The sequence below is a fragment of the Sturnus vulgaris genome, chromosome 15 (assembly GCF_052056855.1).
Source record: "Sturnus vulgaris isolate bStuVul1 chromosome 15, bStuVul1.hap1, whole genome shotgun sequence".
Classification (NCBI taxonomy): Eukaryota; Metazoa; Chordata; class Aves; order Passeriformes; family Sturnidae; genus Sturnus; species Sturnus vulgaris.
This window is the reverse complement of record NC_142257.1, coordinates 18,206,807-18,228,856: the sequence shown is the minus strand read 5'-3', so window position 1 is coordinate 18,228,856 and position 22,050 is coordinate 18,206,807. Positions and strand designations below refer to the sequence as shown.

Here is a 22,050-nt window from a genome sequence, read left to right as displayed (position 1 = left end):
GTACCCACCCCATCACGCCCTCAGTCACGTCTCCCTCTGCTCGAAGGCCTGGGTGACCAGAGGATGGAGGTGCCACCAGAGCAGGCCTGGGGAACACCTTGGGATGCCCCAAGAGCATCCCCACTGCTGGAGCACCCCCTGTCAGCAGCACCAGGGCGGCCAGACCCCATCTGTGCCTCCCTTTTCCCGTCAGAATAAATACCATCCATTCAGAAGAAACCGTTTTATTATTTTTTTTTCCCAAAGAAAAAAAGCAATATAAATATTAGAGTATAAAACTTGCGTGTAACACATCGACGTTGGTCTATATGGGTATAAGAAGGATATAAGCATATATATAATATATAAGTATAATTCAATATTAGACACATTGAAAGGGCAAACGTGTTTCATTTCACGTACACTCGGAGCACAGACCACATAGAAAGAAGATACAGAGAAAATTGAAAATACTGATGTCCACAAGTTAGTTACCGCGATTAAAAATAACACGCCACTAAATACACGACACTCACTACGCTACCTCAGATTGCAGATTAAAAAGAAAAAATATAAAGACTACGATTCAGCTACAGCGTTTCTAGAGGAGGGGCAGGTGGCAGCTGCGGGGGACAGGGTGGGACCCGCTCCCAGTGCAGCCAGCGCCGGAGGTGGCAGGATCCGGATGGAACACGGAGGATGCTCCTGCTGCCCTGGGGATGGATGGGGAGGGGGCAGGGGTGGGGAGAGCCTGGCTGAAAGGGCTGGATCTGCTCGGGTGAGTTACGTGTTAGTGATTAAAAAAGGGAAGGAAAAAAAACCAAAAAAACAACACACACCCCCCCTGGGAAACTCGGCGTGGCCCCTTCCTGGCCACCCCGCAGCTCCTCTCCTGGCTCTGGCTACACAAAGCCCCCATCTGCCTCCCCCGGGGGCTCAGAGCTCTCTGCTATGGGAAGCTGGCCTGGTGCTGTGGTGATGGGCACATGGAGAATCTTTCTAATCCTCATCCTCCAGTTCTCCCCGCAGGGTACAAAGCCCAAAGCCAGCGGGATCATCCCCTCCTCCGGGCTGGCCCCGCATGGTCTCATGTGACACTCCCCCAATTATTGCCCCCCCCATTTCGCAGCGTCACCCCCTGCTCTCGGTTCCCTTGTCCGGATCAGGTCCCCAAACGCCACCACCACCACCACAACCATCACTTACTGAGCCACCAACTCCGCCCCAAAGCCATGCACCGGCAGCTCCGCGCATCCCACCCCAAGAGCCGCCCCGTAACACCCGCCCGCCCACCCCAAACAACCTTTGGGGGTCCCCAACGAGAAGCAAAAACGAGTTTCCCCCAACCCGCCTGAACCATCCCACCCCCTCCCCACCCAGCCCTTCCCCAGGGCAGCCCCGGCACGGAGCTCGGGCGCTGCCGGCGCGATTCACGCCCCGTGGGCATGCGAGGACTTTGTGCGGGTCCGTGGAGCTACTGCGCTAGTGCAGGTGTGAGGTGAGGGACGTGCATGCAGACACCGTGTGCAGACACTGAAGCTTCGTCCCCGTGTCCCCTCCAACCCCGGGCGAGGGGAGGGGGACCCGGCCAAGCCTGGCCGCGAGGGGAGCGAGGCTCTCTTAGCCTTAATTCCATAAGAACATCGACTGTACATATAAATATTTACTGCAAAAAAAAAAAAAAAAAAAAAAAAGAAGGTTTGAGATGTGTCTGCTTCTTCGGAGACCCCTAGAAGCGCCGGGGCAGCTGCCGCACACCTCGGCGTGCTCCTCATGGAATTCCCTGCCTCTCACACAGCAGGAGGGCTTTTTCCTTATCTTATTTCAGGCCATTAGTGGTTACACTTTAAAAGAACAAATAAACAAAACCAAAAATGTTTAGGATGCAGCTTTGCCATATTCCCTTTGACTCATGCAATATAAACAATTTTTTTTTGTTTTTTTTCCAGATGACAGGTAAGCAGGAACTGAAGCACTCCCTACCAACTTCCAAATTCCAAAATCCATCGCTATCATTGACTGGGGGTGAATTTTACGAATGGAAAATTTAAGAGCGAAGAACTGGAGCATGGGCTCTAAGCTAAGAACTTCCTTTTTCCTTTCCAAAAAATAGCTGAAGGGCTATAAATTAAAAGATCCACATTAAAATTATTTACACTGGGCAAAGCCGAGCACAAGCCTTGTGCCTTTCCTCGGACTAACTTGGAGCAAATCGGATCCAAAGACACGGCAAAAGACCTTCCGCCCTTGCATATTCTAATACCCGAGGGACTGTATAAAACATTATTCACAGGGCACTTGTTTGCGTTCGGTTTAGATTCCGGATTGGTTTCCATCACGAGACCTGAGAGCAGCGAGCCCCTGCTCTCAGCTCTGGTGATGACGAGATACATTCGCAGCATTTCCTACTTTTGCACCACAAAAAAAAAAAAAAAAAAAAAAAAAAAAAAAATTTCACATTCGTCCTCCGGCCTGAGCTGTGGTTTTGGGGGGAGTGCTGGAGCCGGCTGCCCTGTAGCTCTAAGGTCTCCTTTTTTTTTCTTCTTCACTACTTCTTCTCCTTCTTGCCGGATTTTTTCTTGTTGCCCCCGGCGGGGGCGGCGTTCTTGGCGTCGCGCTTGCCGGCGGCGTTGGTGAGGGTGGCGTTGCTGCCAGGGATGTAGACGTTCTGCCGATAATCGGGGACGTGCTGCAGGGTGAACTGGGGACCGTAGCGGGCGCTCAGCCCCATCGTGCCATTGCCACCGCCCAGGGTCGAGTTACCATCAGCAGCTTCTGTGGGGAACGCCGGGGAAAAGGGGGAAAAGAGAAAGGCAGGATGTTAAAGCCAGCTGGAGACCCCCACCCCAAACCCCAGAGTAGGACACATATTGAGAAAGTAAGAAAATTCCAGCCTGAAAAATATCCCAGGCTGGAGTTTTTCAGCTCTGTTCCCAGCCGATGAGCTGGTCCAGCTCAAGGCTAGGGAGAATTTCTCCCAGGGCGATAATTTGGTCAAAATAAAAAGGAATTAATAACAAAATAAAACACCTGTTGTGGTGTGTGCCCAGGCCCTGGCAATGGGGTGTCTTCTCTCTGAACCAATCACCTTTTCTCTACTCTGGGAGTTGCAGTCATGCTATAAAACCAAGTGTGTTTCTGAATAAACTTGGCTCTTTCTTCCTGTCATGACAGACCACCATGTAGCCGTGCATCTTATTTCCGCCGCCCTTAAAGGGTTAAAACCCCTTTCCACGGCTACACCCCAGCAGCCCCACAGGGTGTCAAACCCAAAACATCACCCCTCAGCTCCCCACAGGGCTGTGCTGGCACAGAACCCCCCCCCCCCGAAACTGCCCTGTACAAAAATATTGTGCAGCCACCATTAGCGATGCATTAAAGGAAATCCAATATTTATTTCTTTTTCCGCCGCATTTAAAACCCTGCCCGCGGTATTTTTTTTTTTCTGCAGCCAGGTTTATTCAGGGAGCGGGACGCAGGAGATGAGAAAGAAAAGCCCTCCCCTGCAATACCACAAAATGGCTCTAGGAAGCCGAGCACGAAGGAAATCAATGCCAGAGCGTGTCTGATGGTCCAGATCTGGGAGCAGGGGGAGGGGAAGGCAAATTCATTCCTGTCGCTATGCAAAGGCTCCAGCACGGAGCGAGGAGGGGCACGGGCTCCCCCCGGAATGCTGGGGCTCTTGATGGATGCTGGAGACCAGATGGAGACGGGGGGGATGAGAGGAGGCAGGGGGAGAAATGAGCACGGGGGGGATGGCGGGGCTCGAGTGATGCTGTTGCCATGAGCTCGCTCTGCTCCGGTGCAGCTGCGTGTGCGCAGCTCGGGCTGGGATCCCTGCACACGAATGGTTTGTTCAAACTCAGCCTTTGTATGAGAGACCGTGGCTCCCATCTCAGCCTTTAACAGCCCGTGGCTGGGGCCAGGCTCACCTGAAGGATGGGGACACCCAGCAAGGCACCCAAGGCAGAGCCCTGGGGTGCTGCTCCCTCCTTTCACAGTTAGAGGTTGTGGGAACAAAGAAAAACAAGGAGCAGAGGTGGTGGGCTGGGTCCCCTCGCGTTTTCCTCACTCCAGACCAGCTCTGTGCACGCCTCTGTGTTGCCTTTGCTTTTCCCTAAGCAGATGGAGATGGCTAAGCCAGCCAGAAAAAAAAAAAAAAAAAAAAAAAAAAAAAGCTGGACAAAAAGCTGGAGCACATCCCACCATCGCCCTGAAACATGGCTGTGTACAAATTCCCTTTGCAGGGGTCGGAAGGATGAAGCAACTGCAGTTCTGAAAAGTTGCAGCTGCTCTGTTGGAGCGGGAGGGGAAGAAAACACAGCGAGGCCCAAAACACCGGGGTGGGGGTGAACAAACAGAGAGACCCAGCGTGGGGAAATGCCTTTGACTTCCTGCTCTAGAAACATCCACCACAGGAGAGAATTCTTCCAGAGCCCCCGTGAAATGGGCTCCAGACCTAGCAGGGTTTGTGCTGCGGAGATGTGGCTGGAATTAGTGATATTTATTGTTAATCCTCACTCGCCTGAGCAGCAGCTTATTTCATTAGCAACCAAGTCGAGCCCACACCCATGGAGGTGTTAGAAATGATCCCCATGGGATGGAAATGACTGGAAATCATCTCACAGGTGGACTACAGCCTCCAGCCACGGCACAATTGTTATTTTTGGATCGTCCCCAGCCCAGTGAGAGGCTGGGTGGACTTGGGCACCTCCTCTTCCCTGGGTATTGCTGCCCTGTGTCCCTCTGGGACCATCCCAGGGCTCTGAGCAGCGAAGGGCTGGGGGCTGCCAGCACCACCCAAGCCCTCACGAATTCATTTGCACTCTCAGCACAGCTTCCACCGGGGAGAAAAAGGAGAAGAAAAGCGCTGGTGAAGTTCTCAGCCTGCCAGGAGGTCCCGAGTAAGGGTGCCCGGCTGTTTCTAGGTAACACTGACATTAAGGCTGAAAAGAAGAGAGAACAGGAACAACAGAGGGTTATAAATGGGCACCGAGGCGCTCTTGCCAAGCAAAGCTCTTGTTGCTGCAAAGGTCACGCTCAGCCTCTACCAGCAGCCTGTCATTATCCCAAAAAAAACCAAGGAAAACAAGAATTTGGGCTTCGGCAAAAATAACCAGCGAGTGGCTCCATCGCTCCGTGGGCAGAGGGGAGGTCGGGGGCAGCCCCAGAGCACGTGTTGCTGCAGCTGCTGGGGGGGCTTTTAGGGCACCCAATATAGCGTGAGTGTCCCTGCCTGGGGGGACAAGGACCTCCCCGGGCTGCCTTTCCACCGTCCCATGGCACCTCTCTGAATTCTTACTGGGAGCCAGAGTATTTTAAGGACAGGATGTCTCCCCTTGTGTCTGGTGTCCTGGAGCATCTGTGCTCCTCGGGCTGTCCTAGCAGCTGCCTCTGCCCATTCACATCGCTCAAAAGTGGTTTTTCACACTGCTCCCAGCTGCAAGGCTGATCCAGAGGAAGGATGGCCTGAGAAGGGACACAGAACCCTACAGCAAAGTAGTCCTGGGGGGGGGAAATCAGGTCCTCAGATATTCTGATTTGTGATGGTAATTTAAGCATTGGGAAAGGGATTTAATTCACAAAGGACTGGACGGTGCAGGCTTGGCCAGCGCTGCCTCCTGCCAAGCCAAGGAAAACCCCCGGGCCAGGGTAAGGATGCACCCAAGGCATCACCTGTGTCCCACCCGCCACCCCGGAGCTCCAACAGAGCTCAGTGGGTGACAGTGAAAGTTAAGGATTATTTAAACGGCCAGGAAATCACACCAGGGGATGGGTAACACGAAGCTTAATGGGCAATTAACGCTGCCCCTAATCAAAGGCTGCTCTAACCAGCAGCATTGGCTCAAAGAGGGAGCAGAAACGGGGGACAGAAAGAGAGGGTGACACGAAAACTCTGTGCTGGAGGAAAAAAAACCAACAAAACTTGTGTTGTGTCCCCATCCACACATGCAGCACGGAAAAGGGACAGGCATTGTCTGTAGGAGGGATTTGATTTACATCACCCCCCTGGGCGGACTGGAGCCGTGGGAGAGGTTAGGACGGTGAGAGACTCGGGGATTGGGGCAGATTTGCTGCAATAGGGCCCGGGGCTCCGTGAAAGTCCGTGCTTAACCTGGAAGGGACCCGCTTAGCTCTGATCCTGGGGATTGCTGGAGCAGCAGCCAGAAAAACAGCTTTATTTACCAGGATCTGGAGACACTGCGTGATGATAACCACATGCAACCCCAAGGGCTGTTTTTCCATGGTCGTTTTTCAGAGCAAAGACACATTTTCACATTGTTTCTTTCTCTTGAATGTAAACAACTCCCTGGGCCCAGAGTTTGGTCCCCCTCCCCATGCACGGCAGCTGTCTCCTGGTGTCTGCAGAGCAGCAAAGTTCAGCTGCAGCAGCTTTCCAAGAAAGCAACACCAAAGCCATTCCTCCTCCCTCAGATTCCTTCCCTCCCGACAGCTCAAAGGAAACATCCCAAGCATTTTGCACAGGGTTTTATGGCTCTGCTTCTATTTTTAAATCAAGGGGGGGGGAAAGACTTGGAGGTATTTATAAATAAAGGTTCTATGAAAACCAGGCTCTTTATCCATCGTGCTGTACAGAATGAGAATTGTCCTTGTTTTGTACAAAACCAACTAGACTGGGGGTGTGTGGGAACATCCCTCCCTGCCCAAGGCTTCTGCACAGCCATAAACCAGAACAAACCAACCCAAAATGACCCCAAACCACCCTCCTGCAAATACAACGGCAGTGAGGCAGCAGCAACCAGTGGGGGGAACTTTGATGAGTCCATGGTTCAGCAGAGGGACTCTGCACACAAGGTTTGTTGGGAATTTTGAGTCAGGCATTCGCTGTTTCCCTGCTCCAGCCTCCAACCACACACAAACTTCCTTCCTTCTTTCCTTTCCTTTCCTTTCCTTTCCTTTCCTTTCCTTTCCTTTCCTTTCCTTTCCTTTCCTTTCCTTTCCTTTCCTTTCCTTTCCTTTCCTTTCCTTTCCTTTCCTTTCCTTTCCTTTCCTTTCCTTTCCTTTCCTTTCCTTTCCTTTCCTTTCCTTTCCTTTCCTTTCCTTTCCTTTCCTTTCCTTTCCCTTCCTTCCTCATGACCTTCCAGCAAGTTAAATTTATGTGATTTTCTGGAACCAAGTATTTTATAAAACATCATCTCCAGACTGGCTTTTTGATGTAACACAAGCACAGCACAGCCTGATGGTGTTTGAGTACAAAGCAAACTTGAGTTTGGGTGGCAGAGATGTCCCTGCCTACAGGAACCAGGTGTCTCCTCTGCCTGGATCCTTCCTGACCCCTCTCAGTGCTTTTCCACCACCTTTGGGGTCTGTGGAAGCAGAACTCCCAGCCAACCCAGATAAATCAGTCCCACAGCATCTCCTCTGTCAGCATGACCCGGCCCCACAGAGCAGAGTCAGGGTTTTCCCAGGAATGATGGACACCAACCGTTGGCTGAAGCCAGGATCATGGCTTGGAGCATCTCTGTGTCAAACTGGTTGCTGGGCCAGGCTCCAGCTTCCTCTCCATTCTGGGAGCTGTGGGAAAAGAAAACAAACAGCGAGTTACTCCACTTCAGTCAGGAGGAGTGGGCTGGACCAGGGCAGGCTTTAAATCCTCCTATTACACAGCACTCAGGAGCCAAGAGCCTTTCAGAGGTGTCCATCCCTCACCAGGCTCTTGAAGAATAACCACAAAAGCACTTGGGGACTCCGTGGTGCTTCCAGCAGCACCTTCCTGACTCCTGGTGCTCTCAGAGGCTACAGCCAATCTCATCTCCTCAAAATCCCACCAGTGTGGAATCACAGAATGGTTTGGGTCAGGAGAGAACTTGGAGATCATCTATTTCCACCCCCCCTGCCGTGGGATATAATGTAATCCATTGCCAAAATTACAACGTAAATCACAAAAACTGCAGTCCTGAAGCCCCAGAGGTGCAGATGCACCCTTGTAGGACCAGGTCCTTCTGCAGGCTGGGAGTGGAGGCACCTTTCAAGCTCTTCCAGGTTACAACTTCATTCGTGTGATGGAGGGTGAGAAAACCCCATGGTGTGGTGAGATTTGGGATCATCATGGAGCAGCTGCCTAGCACCACAGAATTTGCTCTGAAAAGAGTCCAAGATCAATCCTGGGGAGGCTGGAGAAGAGATCAGGGAGCATCTGAGCATCTGCCTCGGTTCCCCTTGGCTGCTGGGGGTGCTGAGCACCACAGATCCGCCTGGGAAAACCCGGGGGATGCTGACAGGCTTTGGCTGGGGAGGTTCAGTGGCCAAGGCTACAATCAGAGCTCTGTGTGCAGGCTAACAAGCCCTGCTTTCATGTCTGCCAGGTGTCAGCTGTGCTCAGCCACCCCTCACTGCTCAGGGCTGTGCTCCCAGAGCCCCTACAGAGCCTCCACACTTCCTAAACATCTCAGCAGCTTCCTGGGGTCCCCTCTGCTCTGTCCCGGAATGACCTCACTGCTCGCTGTGTCCTCTCCCAGTCCCTGCTCACCACCCACAGCCCTTTCCATCCATTGGAATGCCAGGATTTACCCCTCGGCTGTGTGCTGGCTCCCTGGGATGAGGGCTGCCCTGCTCTTGCAGCTGGGAGCTCTCCTGAAGTGAGACAGGGGAGGATGGGAGGGTTGGAAAACCCTTCCCATGAAGAGACTTTGCCCCATTTCCCAGGAAAGTGCTCAAAGCACCAGGCTGCAAGGCACGGGGGTGGCCCTCCAGCACTGGGGTGCCAGCCTTTATACCCAGGAGCTGCCAGACCCCAAAACCCTGCTCAGACCTCAACATCCTGCTCAGACCCTGAAGCCCTGCTGAGATCTCAACACCCTGCTAAGACCCCAACACAGCCCTTATACCCAGGAGCTGCCAGACCCCAACCCCCTGCTCAGATCCCTATACCCTGCTTAGATTCCAACACCCTGCTCAGATCCTGAAGCCCCGCTGAGACCTCAACATCCTGCCCAGACCCCAACACCCCGTTCAGACCTCAAAACTCTCCTCAGACTTCAACACGCTGCTCGGATCCTGAAGCCCTGCTGAGATCTCAACATCCTGTTCTGACACCAGATTCCTGCTCAGCCCCTGAATTCCTGCTCAGCTCCCGAATTCCTGCTCAGCCCCTGAATTTCTGCTCAGCCTCTGAATTTCTGCTCAATTCCCGAATTTTTGCTCAGCCCCTCAATTTCTGCTCAGCCTCTGAATTCCTGCTCAGCTCCCGAATTCCTGCTCAGCCCCTGAATTCCTGCTCAGCCTCTGAATTTCTGCTCAATTCCCAAATTTCTGCTCAGCCCCTGAATTCCTGCTCAGCCCCTCTCCACACCGACACCCCAGGGGTGCCCCTCTGGCAGCTCCGTGCCTGAGCTCTCTGCTCCCTGCACGCTGCAAATGCCGGCGTGGGCACGGCCGGTGCCAGCTCAGTGCCACGGGCTGGGCACCAGATGGGCTCCACACGCCCTGCTGAGCATCCCCCTGCTCGAGTGCCCCCTCACACACAGAACAGGCTCAATGGGGACATTCAGGAGCTGGGATGGACCCACGGGCACGTTCTGTACCTGCCACAGTGACCTCGTAGCTGCATCAAAGCTCTGCAAGGAGAGAAGCCTTGAGCGCACATGAGCTCTCACCATCCCTGTGAAATCCTTGCCTGTGCCCAGAGAAGCTGTCCAAGGATCCCTGGAAGTGTCCAAGGCCAGGTTGGACAGGGCTTGGAGCAGCCTGGCATAGTGCAAGGTGTCCCTGCTCATTGCAGGGGTGGAATGAGATGGGCTGTGAGGTCATTTCCAACCCAAACCACTCTGGAATTCTGAATTCCCTTTGAAAAACAACATCTGACTGGAAGGATGCTGTGCAGACACTCCCGGGTGCTCTGCAGAAAATCTGGTCTTTAACAACTTGGCCAAAGACGTGCAGGACCCGAGCCGGGAGCACGGGACCATCCCTCCCCTTTATCCCGTGCCTGATCCATCCCCAGCCGGGCACAGGGCGCTGTTCTCACACCACTTAATCTTTAGAGGATGTAAATAACCACGAACGGAGCAGAAGCTGCCCCGGCACGACCCTGCAGGCAGCATCCTGAAATACCTGCTGTCTGCCGCCCCCCAGGACATCCTGGGCTTTATTTACAGCCCTGCTGCTCTCCGTGAGTGGTGGCACGCTTTCAAAAAAAATCCAGAAATGAGGCGTGCTCGCCTCCCAAATTGATTCCTCCGTGATGCCTGTGCCGAGACTCCGGCTCGGGGCCGTGCCAGGACAAGGTGGGGACAACCCTGGGGCTGCAGTGACCTGTTAATGTCACAACCAGGGCTGGGAATAGAGCCCCGGGCTAGATCCAATAAAGGACTTAGGAACCTGAACTCCATCGCAAACCACAACCCATTCAGCCACCCGTTAACCCCAGCAGCTCCTGCCCCACCCCCAGCTGCAAGATGAAGTTCCCAGGTTTTTCAGGGCTTGGGGAAAGCTGCTCAGAAACATCCCCGAGCCTCCCAGCCGCTGGTCCTGGCTCTGGGAGCTGCCCTAACACGATGGTGGTACCCAGAGATGGGGGAGGAAAAGCACAAAAAAATGCCAAATACATTCTGGGTGTTTCTTTAAATTGTAATATTCCAGTGACTTGAACTCTGTTTTGAAATCAGAGGCTCGGGTTCAATTTTCCTCTTGGATGTGGCAGTGCCAGCATCACATTTTCCACCTCCCAAAAGACTCTTCCCTCCTTCAGGCAACTCCTTCAAGCTTCCCTGTACAGAAATTCCTCCTGCCCCCCATCACAGCCTCCAGAGTGTCCCACGGAAATGGGAATGCACAGAAGGAAAGGCTCACACCGTGGTCAGGAAATTCACCTGCACCAGGACTCCTGACCCCACCCCACCTTGGCCCCAGGGCTGCATGAAGGCACAGACGGGAGAGCTGGCATCGCTGGGCACCAGATTTGGCCAGGAATGGGTTGGAAAGGGAGGGATGAAGGGTCTGGGCAGTCCCTGCAGCCTGGGAGGGGTCTGAGTGGCACAGTCCAACCCTCCCAGGAACCAGCCCAGGAAACTCGGACCTTGTTTTTGAGCTCTTGCTCTAGAGCTGTGTGTCCCAGGGAAGGAGGACTGGGCAGCACCAGCTCAGGATGGGCAGCAGTTCAGACCCTTTTTCTTCCTCGTGGTCTTAGTGAGGGATGAGCACGTGAACTCCTGGCATGAACCTCACCAGCCCCTCCACTGCCCCACCGTGTGGGGCACACCCAGAGCCCGACATCCCCTTAACTCCCTGAAAAATCACAAAATGGGACTGGAAGAGGGGCATGAATCACGGAATCCTACAATGGTTTGGGTTGGAAGGGTCCCTAAGGGTCCTGCAGTGCTCCTAAACCCCACACTTCCAAGCAGAAGGAGTTTCCCCAACCCTGCCTTGGGCCCCAGTGCTCAGATCATTTTGGCGGCTCTCATGGCCCTGCTTTTGTTGCAGTGAGGAGCCCAAAATTTGGCACAGTGCTCCGGGTGTTGATCTGTGAGTGCCACAGTGCTGTGAGGGCAACTTCTTGTCCTGCTGGCTACAAGCTGACCAGTAAAACCAGTCAGTGCAAGGGTGCACTGGTGATTCATGTTCAACCTGACACCCCTATGTCCTTTTTTTCACCCTTACTGCACCCAGTGCTCCCGAATTTTGCACAAAGCTGTTTGCCTGCTCCTCATGACGCCACGTAGAAAAGCTATTTTGGAAATGCCTTAGCATTGCAAAAAAAAAAAAAAAAAAAAAAGCATTGAACTCACTTCTCTAAGCAGGAAATTCAAGTGTCTCAATTACTTGCAGTGCAATCATCCAGAATTCAGAGGCACAGGAAAAAAAAAAAAAAAACAAAAACCCGAGGGCTGTAATCTAAAAACATCCAAAAATAACCTCCCAGAAGAGAACGCACACAGCTGATGGCCAGACCTGGCTGCCTTCCACGCCCATAGGATGGGGCTGTGAGTCACAGCCGTGAATCACTGACTCAACAATGAGCAGCCTTCCCTGCCCTGAACCCCAGAACCCCCCTGGCCACTGCTCCCCACTCCTCCACACCTTTGGGAGCTGCTGCAGGCAGGGCTGGATCCTATGGAAATACTCCAAGGACTCGCTGGTTTTAATACAAATGCTGTTGATTCAATTGGGTGTTTTTCTAAAAACCCATCCCCCATAAGATAGATTTTTTTTTTCTCCTCTCTGTTCAGTTCTACTCCACACTTCAAAGCCAAGAAAAGAGCTGGCTTTCATTTTCGGGAATGCTTCCAGCGTAGCTAGAACTGGAGAGAAGGAATCAAAGCCACATTTGAGACAAAGCCAGGGGTGCAGCATCTTCAGGGGAACAGGGCAGGAGATGCAGGTACAGCCCCTGCACGACCTGGAGCTCCCTTCAACGTGGAAAACACGGAATAACCAGACAAAAAGCTTTTCTGGCAGCCCCACTGCATCCATCTTCATCCCAACCCGAGAGCTCCCACAGGCACCCACACCGGGGGTGCTTTTCTCATCAGCTAATTTGCAGCACCCTCAGCCATCAGGTCCCTGTTCATCTTCCACTTCCAGCACAAAATTATTCCACTTCGAGCACAGAATTATTCATTTCCTTGCTGGGTTGCCATGGAGCTCGTCACTATGGCAGCCAAAGCCCTCGCAAACATTTATTCGCACAATCGCCCGATGGATTCCTGAAAAATTGTTTTCCTTGCTCTGCAGCTGGAAACACGAGTCACAGCAGCGCCACAACAAATTGGGAAAGTTTATTCGTGCCAGGGCAGCGCTGTCAGAGCCGCAGGGGATGGAGAGGGCAGCTCAGTCCCCAAGGACGGGACCCCGGCACTCCGAGGCGCCTGGCAGGGCTGTGGGCAGTGCTTGGGCTGGGCATTTCCCGGGACACCCTCAGCGTCCTCTCTCCTCTCTTCTTTGGGGTTTTCTGGCTCTTATGGCAGTGCCCTCTCCCAGGCTTCCCCACTTGGGGCAAGGGGATGTGGCTGGGATTTACTTCTCTTCCTTTCACCCCCATTTACACGCCAGTCCCTGATGCTGTTCCCAATTTCCCAGCCCTCCCCAGCCAGCCCCCGGAGCCAGGGGGGGTCTTCAAACCCATTCCTGCAGCCCCATTCCCTGCTGGCCTCAGGCTGCCCCCCTGCCTAAACCCCCCTGCCCTTCTCCTTCCTCCCCATCCCCCCCGCTGCCTCCCACACACGGCTCCAGCCGGAGGCAGCAGCAGCAGTAAAATCTCAGCCTGAACATTCCCAGGCTGGCAAAGTGACAAGTGGGAGGGAGCGGATCCGTCCCTGCCGATGCTGAGCCTCCTCTGTGCTCTGGGAGTGCGGGGACACAGCCCCGAGCTTGGGGACACAGCCCCGAGCCTTGGGGACACAGCCCCGTGCTTGGGGACACAGCCTCGAGCCTTGGGGACACAGCCCCGAGCTTGGGGACACAGCCCTGTACCTTGGGGACACAGCCCCGAGCCCTGGGGACACAGCCCTGAGCCTTGGGGACACAGCCTCGATCCTTGGGGACACAGCCTCGATCCTTGGGGACACAGCCCAGGGCGAGCATCCCTCTGTCCTACTTCCCACGCCAGCATCCCGCAGCCCACCACCCTCCCCCTGCCTCCAAGAAAAAAAAAAAACAAACAAAAAAAACCCAAAAAACCCCCCAAAAAACACCAAAAACCGGGATCAGCTCCAGAAATCCACAATTTCCCGTCCCCCCTTCCCTGGCCGAGGATGCTCCCGGCCCTTCCCCCACGCTCTGCACATTCCCGTCCACTTCTGTAATGCAATTACGAGGCCTGGAGGGAGCCTGGAGGGAGCCCAGCTTTAAGATCATGACTTTGCAAAGATGCAATTGAAATTGTTAGCGAGGAATTGTGAGTGGGGGAAGATTTCCAGCTCCCCCAAAGCACTGGAGAGCCTTTACTTCCAGCCTGTGGAGCTGCTGGGACCCCACAATGTTCCTAAAAGTGGGGTCAGGGCAGTGTCCCCTTCCCTGGAACTCTTCTAATCCTCCTGAAGGAGACAGAGCCCAGACCAGTAATTATTTTCCCCCAGGCCATCCTGCCACCACCCGTGTCCCAGACATGCCAGGAAGGATATTTTGAGCAATTCTTTGGAAATGTTGTTGTGCCTATTTTTCAGTTCCATCTCTGCAGCCGGCCATGGCATGTGCTCAGCTGTGCAGGAAACAGATGGAGAGAGAAAAATTCAACTAATACACGTAGCACCTGTTAAATTACCAAAAATAGCTTTTCTATACATGAAACTGATGAAACCCCTGATATTCTTGGGGGCTCTCCACAATGAGAAACACATCCCATCACCGGGATATTTCCTTTTCTCTACAAAAGTCTTTACAGCTTTTGTCCCACTTGGCAGGATCTGGAGGGTTCAGACTTCAAGGGCCATGACAAATGCAGATAAAGGGATTATTGGCCCAAAATGGTCCTTAAGGGAAGGAAATAGTTTAAAAGGGTGAAGTAGAAAAAAGCCCAAATACTGAATCTGCTGAGATTTGGGCTGTTAAGGAGTGAGGAGTGCTCACAGGTGGCAGGGGACCAGCTCTGTGGAAGGGGAGGTGGGATGGGACAGGACACATCTCCACAAAAACCTTCAGCTTCCAATCCCGTGATCAGATCAGCTCTGCAGGAAGAGGGAGAGGAGTTATCCAGGGACAAGTCCTGCTCCCAGCATCAAAACAGCTCCTGCCTGCCACAGCAACCCAAACCCACTCCAGAATTGCACCACAAGGCTGCAGCCCGTGCTCAGAGCAAAGCCAGGCTCTGAGCAGCCTCACAGTCCTTTAAAAGCAGTGTTTTGTCTGCAGGGTTGATAGGAAACCCCAATAATTAAATCACAGATTTGCAAGGTTGGAAAAGTCCTCAGAGACCATCGAGTCCAACCATTAACCCAGCACTGACAATTCCAGCACGAAGCCAAGCCCCAGGGGCCACATCTGCACGATTTTTAAATCCCTTCAGGGATAGAGACTCCACCACTGCCCTGGCAGTCTGTTCCAACACTTGATCATCCTTTCAGAGAGGAAATTGTCCCTAATATTCAATCTAAACCTCCCCTGGTGCAAATTGATGCCTTTTCCCTCTTCCTGTCCCTGTTCCCAGATCCCAAATCCCCCCGGCTGTCCCCTCCTGTCAGGGAGTTGTGCAGAGCCACAAGGTCCCCCCTGAGTCTCCTTTTCTCCAGGCTGAGCCCCTTCCCAGCTCCCTCAGGGATTCTCCAGCCCCTTCCCAGCTCCATTCCCTGCCCTGGACACCCTCCAGCCATGAGGTTCTAAGTTGTCTTCAATCTTTTCTGTTTCACAACCCACCGGGTCAAACCTGACAGATAAAACAGTTTGACCCTTCCTGGGCTTCTGTGGTTCCCTGCGAGGTGTTTGCTGAGCCAAAGCCACACAAACAGGCTGGGGACTGGTGTGGGCTTCATCAACCCACAAACAACCACCCCAAATACTCCCCAAAATTCTCTCCCAGGCTCCCCAGCATTTGGTAGAAGTTGGCGATTTGAGCTGTTCAGCCTCAAGGATTTGGCAGGGGGGGAAAACTCCTCCAGTGGCACAATTCCTGCACTCAGAGATTCCCAGTCCCCAGAAAATCCCAGCAGCTCTCACTCTTAGGAGAACACTGTCATTTAAATGATGGCTCTTCCTTCAAAGCAATGCCCTCCAATAGATTTCCATCTACTGCTACTCAATAATACAACCCAGTCAGAAAAGCAGGAATTTTAGCCCAGAGACTGCTACGACTTGATAATTCACCTGCAAAACGTGTGGAGCCACGCCTGGCAAAGCAAATACTACTGCTGGCTTCACCCTGGGGTGCATTTGGGATGGCAATGTGAGTGAGAATTGTAATTATTTCCTAAACTTCCCACAGTGGCACTTCCCTCTGCTGCTCCTGTGAGTGAGAAGCTGCAGCCTGTCCAGCAGCCTTTCCACGTGCCCATTTCCACATTTTCCATGAATGAGCAGAAAATCCAGCGTTGTTTATTTGCACAGCCCCACCGGTGCTCGGTAGCACCTGCTCTTGGATCCGCTACAACACCACAAAAACTCTCAGCATGAATTCCTCAGCGTTTTACAACTCCCACAGACACCCCCGTGGCTCCTGGGTCTGCCATTATTTATTTTTGGGAAGGATGTGGGCAAAGCCTGCAGCTGTGGCCAGTTGTCCTTCTGCTGGGTATTTCTGTGTAAGCCCAGGAATGTCCCCGTTCCCCTCTCTGGTCCCAGCTGCTCTGGGATGTCCCCACACACACACAGAGGTGGGGTCAGTGTCCTGGGACACTGTCATGTATTCATTTTCTTTTTTTTTTTTTTTTTCTCCTCTGTCAGAGTCGGGATTAAAGCATGAGAGATGGAGTTTCATGTTGGGACTCGGTTGTTTATTAATTCTTATCTATAGCACAGTGAGTTCTGCAGCACTTCCAGCTAACAAGCTAAAAAATGAGGAAATGGCAATGTACCTCACTCATCACAAGGTCTTTTCAGGCCTAATTGTCCAATTAAAAGCTAACACCTAGATTATTTCTACTTTTGACCCAATGACCAAACACCCATGACCTGCAGTGTGGCATTTTCTATCCAATTAAAAAATACCACCCAAATCTAAGACAAAGAAGGACAAGAAGGAAGAAAGAACTAATGGCCTAAAACCTCCATCTTGTCTCATACCTATTACTGTATTTTAAAACCCCAAACCCTTCACCATGTGACATCACACACCTCTGTTCAAACCACACACCAGTGATTCTGGTTCTGTCATTCCATTTTGGAGCCTTCTCCAAAGCCTCCAGACAAAAGCAGTGTTCCCTTGGGGGTCAGTGCCTGACTGGACAGAAAGTTCAAAACTCCCAGGTTTCAGGGTTCCTACAGTCTTGCACCCCCCAAAACACACCACAAGCCTTTCCTTGGCAATACCTGCGTGTTTTGAGCCACAAGAACACCCCTGAGAGCTTAAAGCTTATTCTTTATTCCTCTCCCCAGCCCCCAGCACACACAGGCAGCCTGTTGATAGCTCTGCAAGCCCAACTTTGGAAGTTCTTGCATGAAAACAAAACAAAGAACGAAAAAAAAAATAAAAATAAATCCCTCTTTTCCTTCCTGGCTGTCTCTTGCTGCAGCATCTCCAGTGTCAGCCCCAAGCCCCTCGTGCTGTGGGTGGGGGGGATGATGGCTGGGGCCACACAGGGCAGCTGTGACGCTGTTTGAGAAACAAATGAGACGAAAGTGAACATCACCATTGGCTGTGCTCAGCCGGGGAGGGGAAACCTGGCTAGCAACAGCTTCGGGATGCATTAAAAAAAAAAGGGGGGGATTTAGGATTGGAGAAAACAAATGGAAGGGGGGGTGTGAAATGGCAATTCTGCATCTTCTCTACACGCTTTGCTCCTCCCTCCCTGGAGTTGCCATGGATTCTCACACTGCTCCCACCTCCTTGTGAGTCCCCTGCCGATGTCTCTGGGGTGTCTCCTGCCTGGCATCTCCTCCCAGCCCATCCACAAAGCCCAAAATTGTCCTCAGTCCTGCCATGAGGTGCCTCCCAGGCCTGTCTCAACCTCTCATGCCCACCTGTGAGCAGCACAGAGCCCTCCCCATCCTGCAGGAAGGAAATCCTGCCTCCAGCGCGGTGTTTTCCTGAACAAATCATCACACGGACACCAAAACAAAGAGCAGCACGAACATGCAGAGCACAATGAAAACAAAGCAAAACAACAGGATGGGTCCTTTGCAGCAGCCCCGATCCCTGCACCCTCCTCCCACACACCCCCAGCCTCCTCCAACAGGGAAACCCCACAGCGAGGATCCCACAGGGATATCCTGCCATGCTGCTGGACCATTCATTTACTCCACTTTGGCCAATTCATCACCATAATCTCCGCTGCAGCCACTGATCTGATTTATCTGGGAATGGCATCTGCTGCTCGGAATCAGTCTGGATTCATTTACATTTGCCCAGCGACAGCACGGGCGTGGTTTGGCTTTTTTTTTTTTTTTTTTTTTTTTTTTTTTTTAAGAAAAACAAAACACAAACATCATTAAATTAATCATCCTATCCTCCTATTTCTCCCGAACAAGATTAATCCTGTTTTGCTCAGGTCTGCCTCGCTACCACATTTTCAGAGCATATTGTCTGAGCTCCTCCTGAGCATGTGCACCAGAGCTCTCGGGTGTTTCAGAACAAAGAGCAGATTCCCTTTGTTGTCCTGGAGCAGCAGCGATGCAGGAGATCAAGAGCTGCTCCGTGCCTCATCGAGCTGTTCTGCCTGGTTCCAGGTGCCCAGAGCCATGTGGGATTTGTTGTGATGGGCTGGGTTATATGTGAGAAAACACAGGATTGTTTCTACCCCAGCTCCCATGGAGACAGCAAGGGAGAAATCCCAGCACGGGTTTGAGCTTGGCTTAGGGTCAGTGCCAGGCTCCCCCCACGCTCCATCCAAACCCCTGGCCTAAGCTGCTGCGTCTTTATTGTTCTGTAATTTGGGTCAAACAGAGTTAAGAGCAGAGTTAAGAGCATCCCTTATTTTGATTTTCAGCTAAAAGGAGGGCTGTGCTCCCCTAGCACCAAGCAGAGCCCTGCGGTTCAGAGAGCTCGTGGTGCCACAGAGCTTCACCTGTCAGCAGGAGACACATTTGTACATTTTTAACAGCGGGGAGAGAACAGCAAGCCAGGCTCAGGAGCTGCTCTTGCCCCCTCTTTAATGCCTGTACAACTGAGCAGTGCCTGGGGAATTCACACACCAGGCATCAAAATGCTGGGAACAGCACAATGGGGAGTGGGCTGCTTTCCAGGAGCTGCCTGTTTGATCACCAGCGAGATGTCAGGGCTGGGCACTGAACATATGAGAGCACTTTCTATTTTCATCCTTTAATAGTTTGCATTAAAAACATCCCCCTTCATTTCACTTAAAACAGGATGAAAGAAATGGGAAAAAAAATCTGCAAGTGCCGTTTTGTTGCAAATGTGGACACAGGCAAATGAGGAAAAGCAGCAGGAATTAAAATGCACTGAGTTTTCTCAGTTATTTCAGCAGCAGCCTGTGCTTGGGCAAAGTCTTTTTCTAAAGTCAGGGTTTTTCTCCTGGTATGGAAATGGCTCAGAGCAACCTGGCCAGGGGGAGGTGTCCCTGCCCAGGGCAGGGGGTTGGATTTGGATGAGCTTGAAGGTCCCTTCCGACCCAAAGCATCCTGTGATGGAAGAGCAGCTGCTCCAGGGACTGTCCTGGGCACTCAGGTCACAGACCCTCAGCAGTGACATCGCAGAACTAACATGTCACCCTCCTTCAGCTCCCCACCAACAGGCTGAGGCTGCTTTTCCTCTTGCCCTTTCTCTTCCCACGCCACAAGCTGCTGCTGCTGCTGCCTCTGAGGCGCTGGGAAGGGGATGGAGCTTGTGAAGAGATCCAGGCAGGGGCTGGGAGCTGGGCGGAGTGTCACTGTCCCATGACCTGAGAAAAGTCCCTGTCACTGAGCTCAGGGGGTCTGGACTGCATCACTGTGCCCTGCAGAGCCCCAGCAGGATGCTGGGAGAGGGAGCAGCAGAGCCTGCTCTGATGGGGCTCATTTGCTGCCTCCTCACAGCAAAACAATTCCAGCAGCTGTGGAGCACTTCTGCATTAACAGGGCTTTGTTAATTGTCATTTGAACTAGAGCAGAAATGCTTAGAAAGATTTTCCTTGATTAAAATGTTGCCAGTGATGGGGAACTCAACAGACCTCTGAGAAAACTATTGCAGCTCTAGCTTTGTTTTAAAGTCCAAGGCCAGCTTCTACTATGAGCACTTTATCTAATTACATCAAAGCCTCACTCCATTTTAGCTTTATCAGCTGGAATAGCAAAGTTTAATCACTTCAACAAGTTGGCTATAGCAATCTCTTCATTTTCTGATAAATTATTGAGGCAGACCCAGGGAAAGAGTCAGGCACAGGCAGCTGGTGCAGATGTTTAATTGCAAGCTCTGACACCAAAATCCAGCACCCAGTATTCCCATGTTGCCATTTTAACCTCCACAGGAGCTGCCCAAGTGGCCACCAGGAATGACAAAGCACAGAAATACAGAGCCTGAGCCAGCCAGGTGAGGAAGCAAATCACCCAAATTTACTCCTGATTGTTCAGGGAGTAAAATCCTCAGCTCTGCCCTAATCTTTTCACATAAAAATTATCCTGGAGCCAGTCTCCTCATACACAGGGCTATTCACAGAGAAAGGTGGAATTCAGTTAAAGTTCTCTCCTTCAAGGGGGTTCACCCTCTGAAAGGAGATCCCTGTCTCTACTCACGAGAAAAGATGGGAGAGGCAAAAACCAACATTTTGTTGTCAGTGGTCTCTCACTGTGGACCAAGACAAGCAAACCTTGGTGGGCCAGAGGCAAGAGGTGTCTGCTCTGCTGCTGGGGCTCCTTTTCTGACCTCACACACACCTCACAGTGAGAAATGTGCAATCTCCTTCCCTAGGAATATTCCTGAACTGCCTGGATGTAAATGGGTTAACTGCACCACCTTATCAGTGGCTTGGTTTTGTTTTGTATTTTTTTCTTTACTCAGAGTCAGGATTAAAAACACGAAGGAGATGAATTTTTTGTGTTCGGACTTGGTTGTTTATTAAAACTTATCTAAAGTACAGAGAGTTTTGCAACACTTCTAGCTATCAGCTAAAAGTGAGCAAAATGGAGGTGAATTTAGCTGGTTACAAGGTCTTTTAAAGCTAAACAGTCCAATAAAGCACTAACACCTATATTATTTATACTTTTGACCTAATAACCAAACACTTGTGACTCACAGTGTAGCACTGACTGTCCAACTGCTACCTGAAATCATGAAGAAGAAGGAAGAGACAGAAAGAGACAACACCCAAAAACTTTCATCTTGTCCTATACCTGTTACTATATTCTAAAAACCCCAAATTCCAAACCTTTCACCATGTGAAATCACACACTTCTATTCTAACTACACACCCCTGATTTTAACTCCATCACTCAAATTTGGAAGCCTTTTCCAAGGCCTCAAAGCAAAAGCAGTGTTCTCCTGGGGGTCAGTGCCAGAAAGCACAGAAAGCTCAAAAATCCCAAAGTTTTCTGGGTTCCAACACCTGGACACAATCCTGTGCTCTGGGGTGACCCAGCTGAGCAGGGAGGTGGGACCAGGTGAAGCTCTGAGGTTCCCTGACCCATCCTGTGCTTCTCAGCTCAGCAGCACAGAGCTCAAGGTCCCATGACTGGTAAAAACTGAGCGATTTCCAGTGGCCTCCATGAAGGGAGAGGAATTAAGATTTTTGACTCAGGAAGGAATTTCCATTTTCAGAATCTGCTTTAGCAAAGAGGCTTTTCTCTGTGAAACCCACTGTGCAATCCTTCAACCATCTCCTGGTTTCACCTGGAACTCTTTCCAGTTCCTGAGGTGCAGACACCAAACCCAGACACAGCACTGCCAACAGCAGCTGTCACACCCCCACCAAACACAGGTGACACAGGAGCAGCCCTGGTTCCATTCCTGACTCCATCAATGACAGGGACACTGTCAGAGCTGCCACTCTTGGACTTTCCAGCACTGTAAGTGCCACACCAAGAAAAGAAACCTTCATCCCACAGATAAATGAAGAAAGAGCCACTTACCCACTTGTTCCAGGTCTCTGGGTCTGAGAGAAACGCCAGTCTGTGTTAGGCTGAGCTTGCTGCAAAGAAAAAAGAAGAGTTTTAATACCTCCATTCTTGCCTTTGAAAATGATCCTGGATTATTTCAGTCTGGAATATCAGCATGTTCTGTCCAAGTGAAGAAAATCAATTAGAACAAAGAGAAAGCTCCCCCCTCCCCCTTTCTTGGAGTATTTCTGAAGCAGCGTGAATACCAAAAAAAGCATGACAAAAACTGTTCAGAGAATAATCTTCCAAAGCAGCTCAGGAAAGCAGGCTGTGAAAGAAATGAAGCATGAAATAAACTGATAAGGGCACGAATTCAGCAGGAGCAGTGGTACCACAGTAATGAGCTTGGAGGAGGAAGGGGGGTGCGAGGGGGTGGCAGAGTTAATTGATACTGAGAAAGATGCTTTTAATGCCCCAAGGTAAAATGGTAACAGA

At 51.7% G+C, this 22,050-nt stretch overlaps 1 protein-coding gene across 5 annotated transcripts in view; it reads right to left on the bottom strand.

The window, feature by feature from the left end:
• Positions 1 to 208: 208 nt before the first annotated feature.
• The window catches only part of LOC106861308 (protocadherin gamma-C5-like), a 38,140-nt gene continuing 16,298 nt past the window's right edge, over positions 209 to 22,050 (bottom strand). For 4 of the 5 annotated variants that reach the window (XM_088173896.1, XM_088173893.1, XM_014889604.2 and 1 more), the window contains exons 2-4: positions 21,589 to 21,647; positions 7,427 to 7,515; positions 209 to 2,754 (exon numbers count right to left, since the gene is read on the bottom strand). In XM_088173896.1, the coding sequence (XP_088030022.1) occupies positions 2,528 to 2,754; positions 7,427 to 7,515; positions 21,589 to 21,647 (375 nt within the window). In that variant the 3' untranslated portion in view covers positions 209 to 2,527. The remainder of the gene's footprint in view (positions 2,755 to 7,426; positions 7,516 to 21,588; positions 21,648 to 22,050) is intronic. The other variant, XM_088173894.1, reaches the window with a different exon arrangement.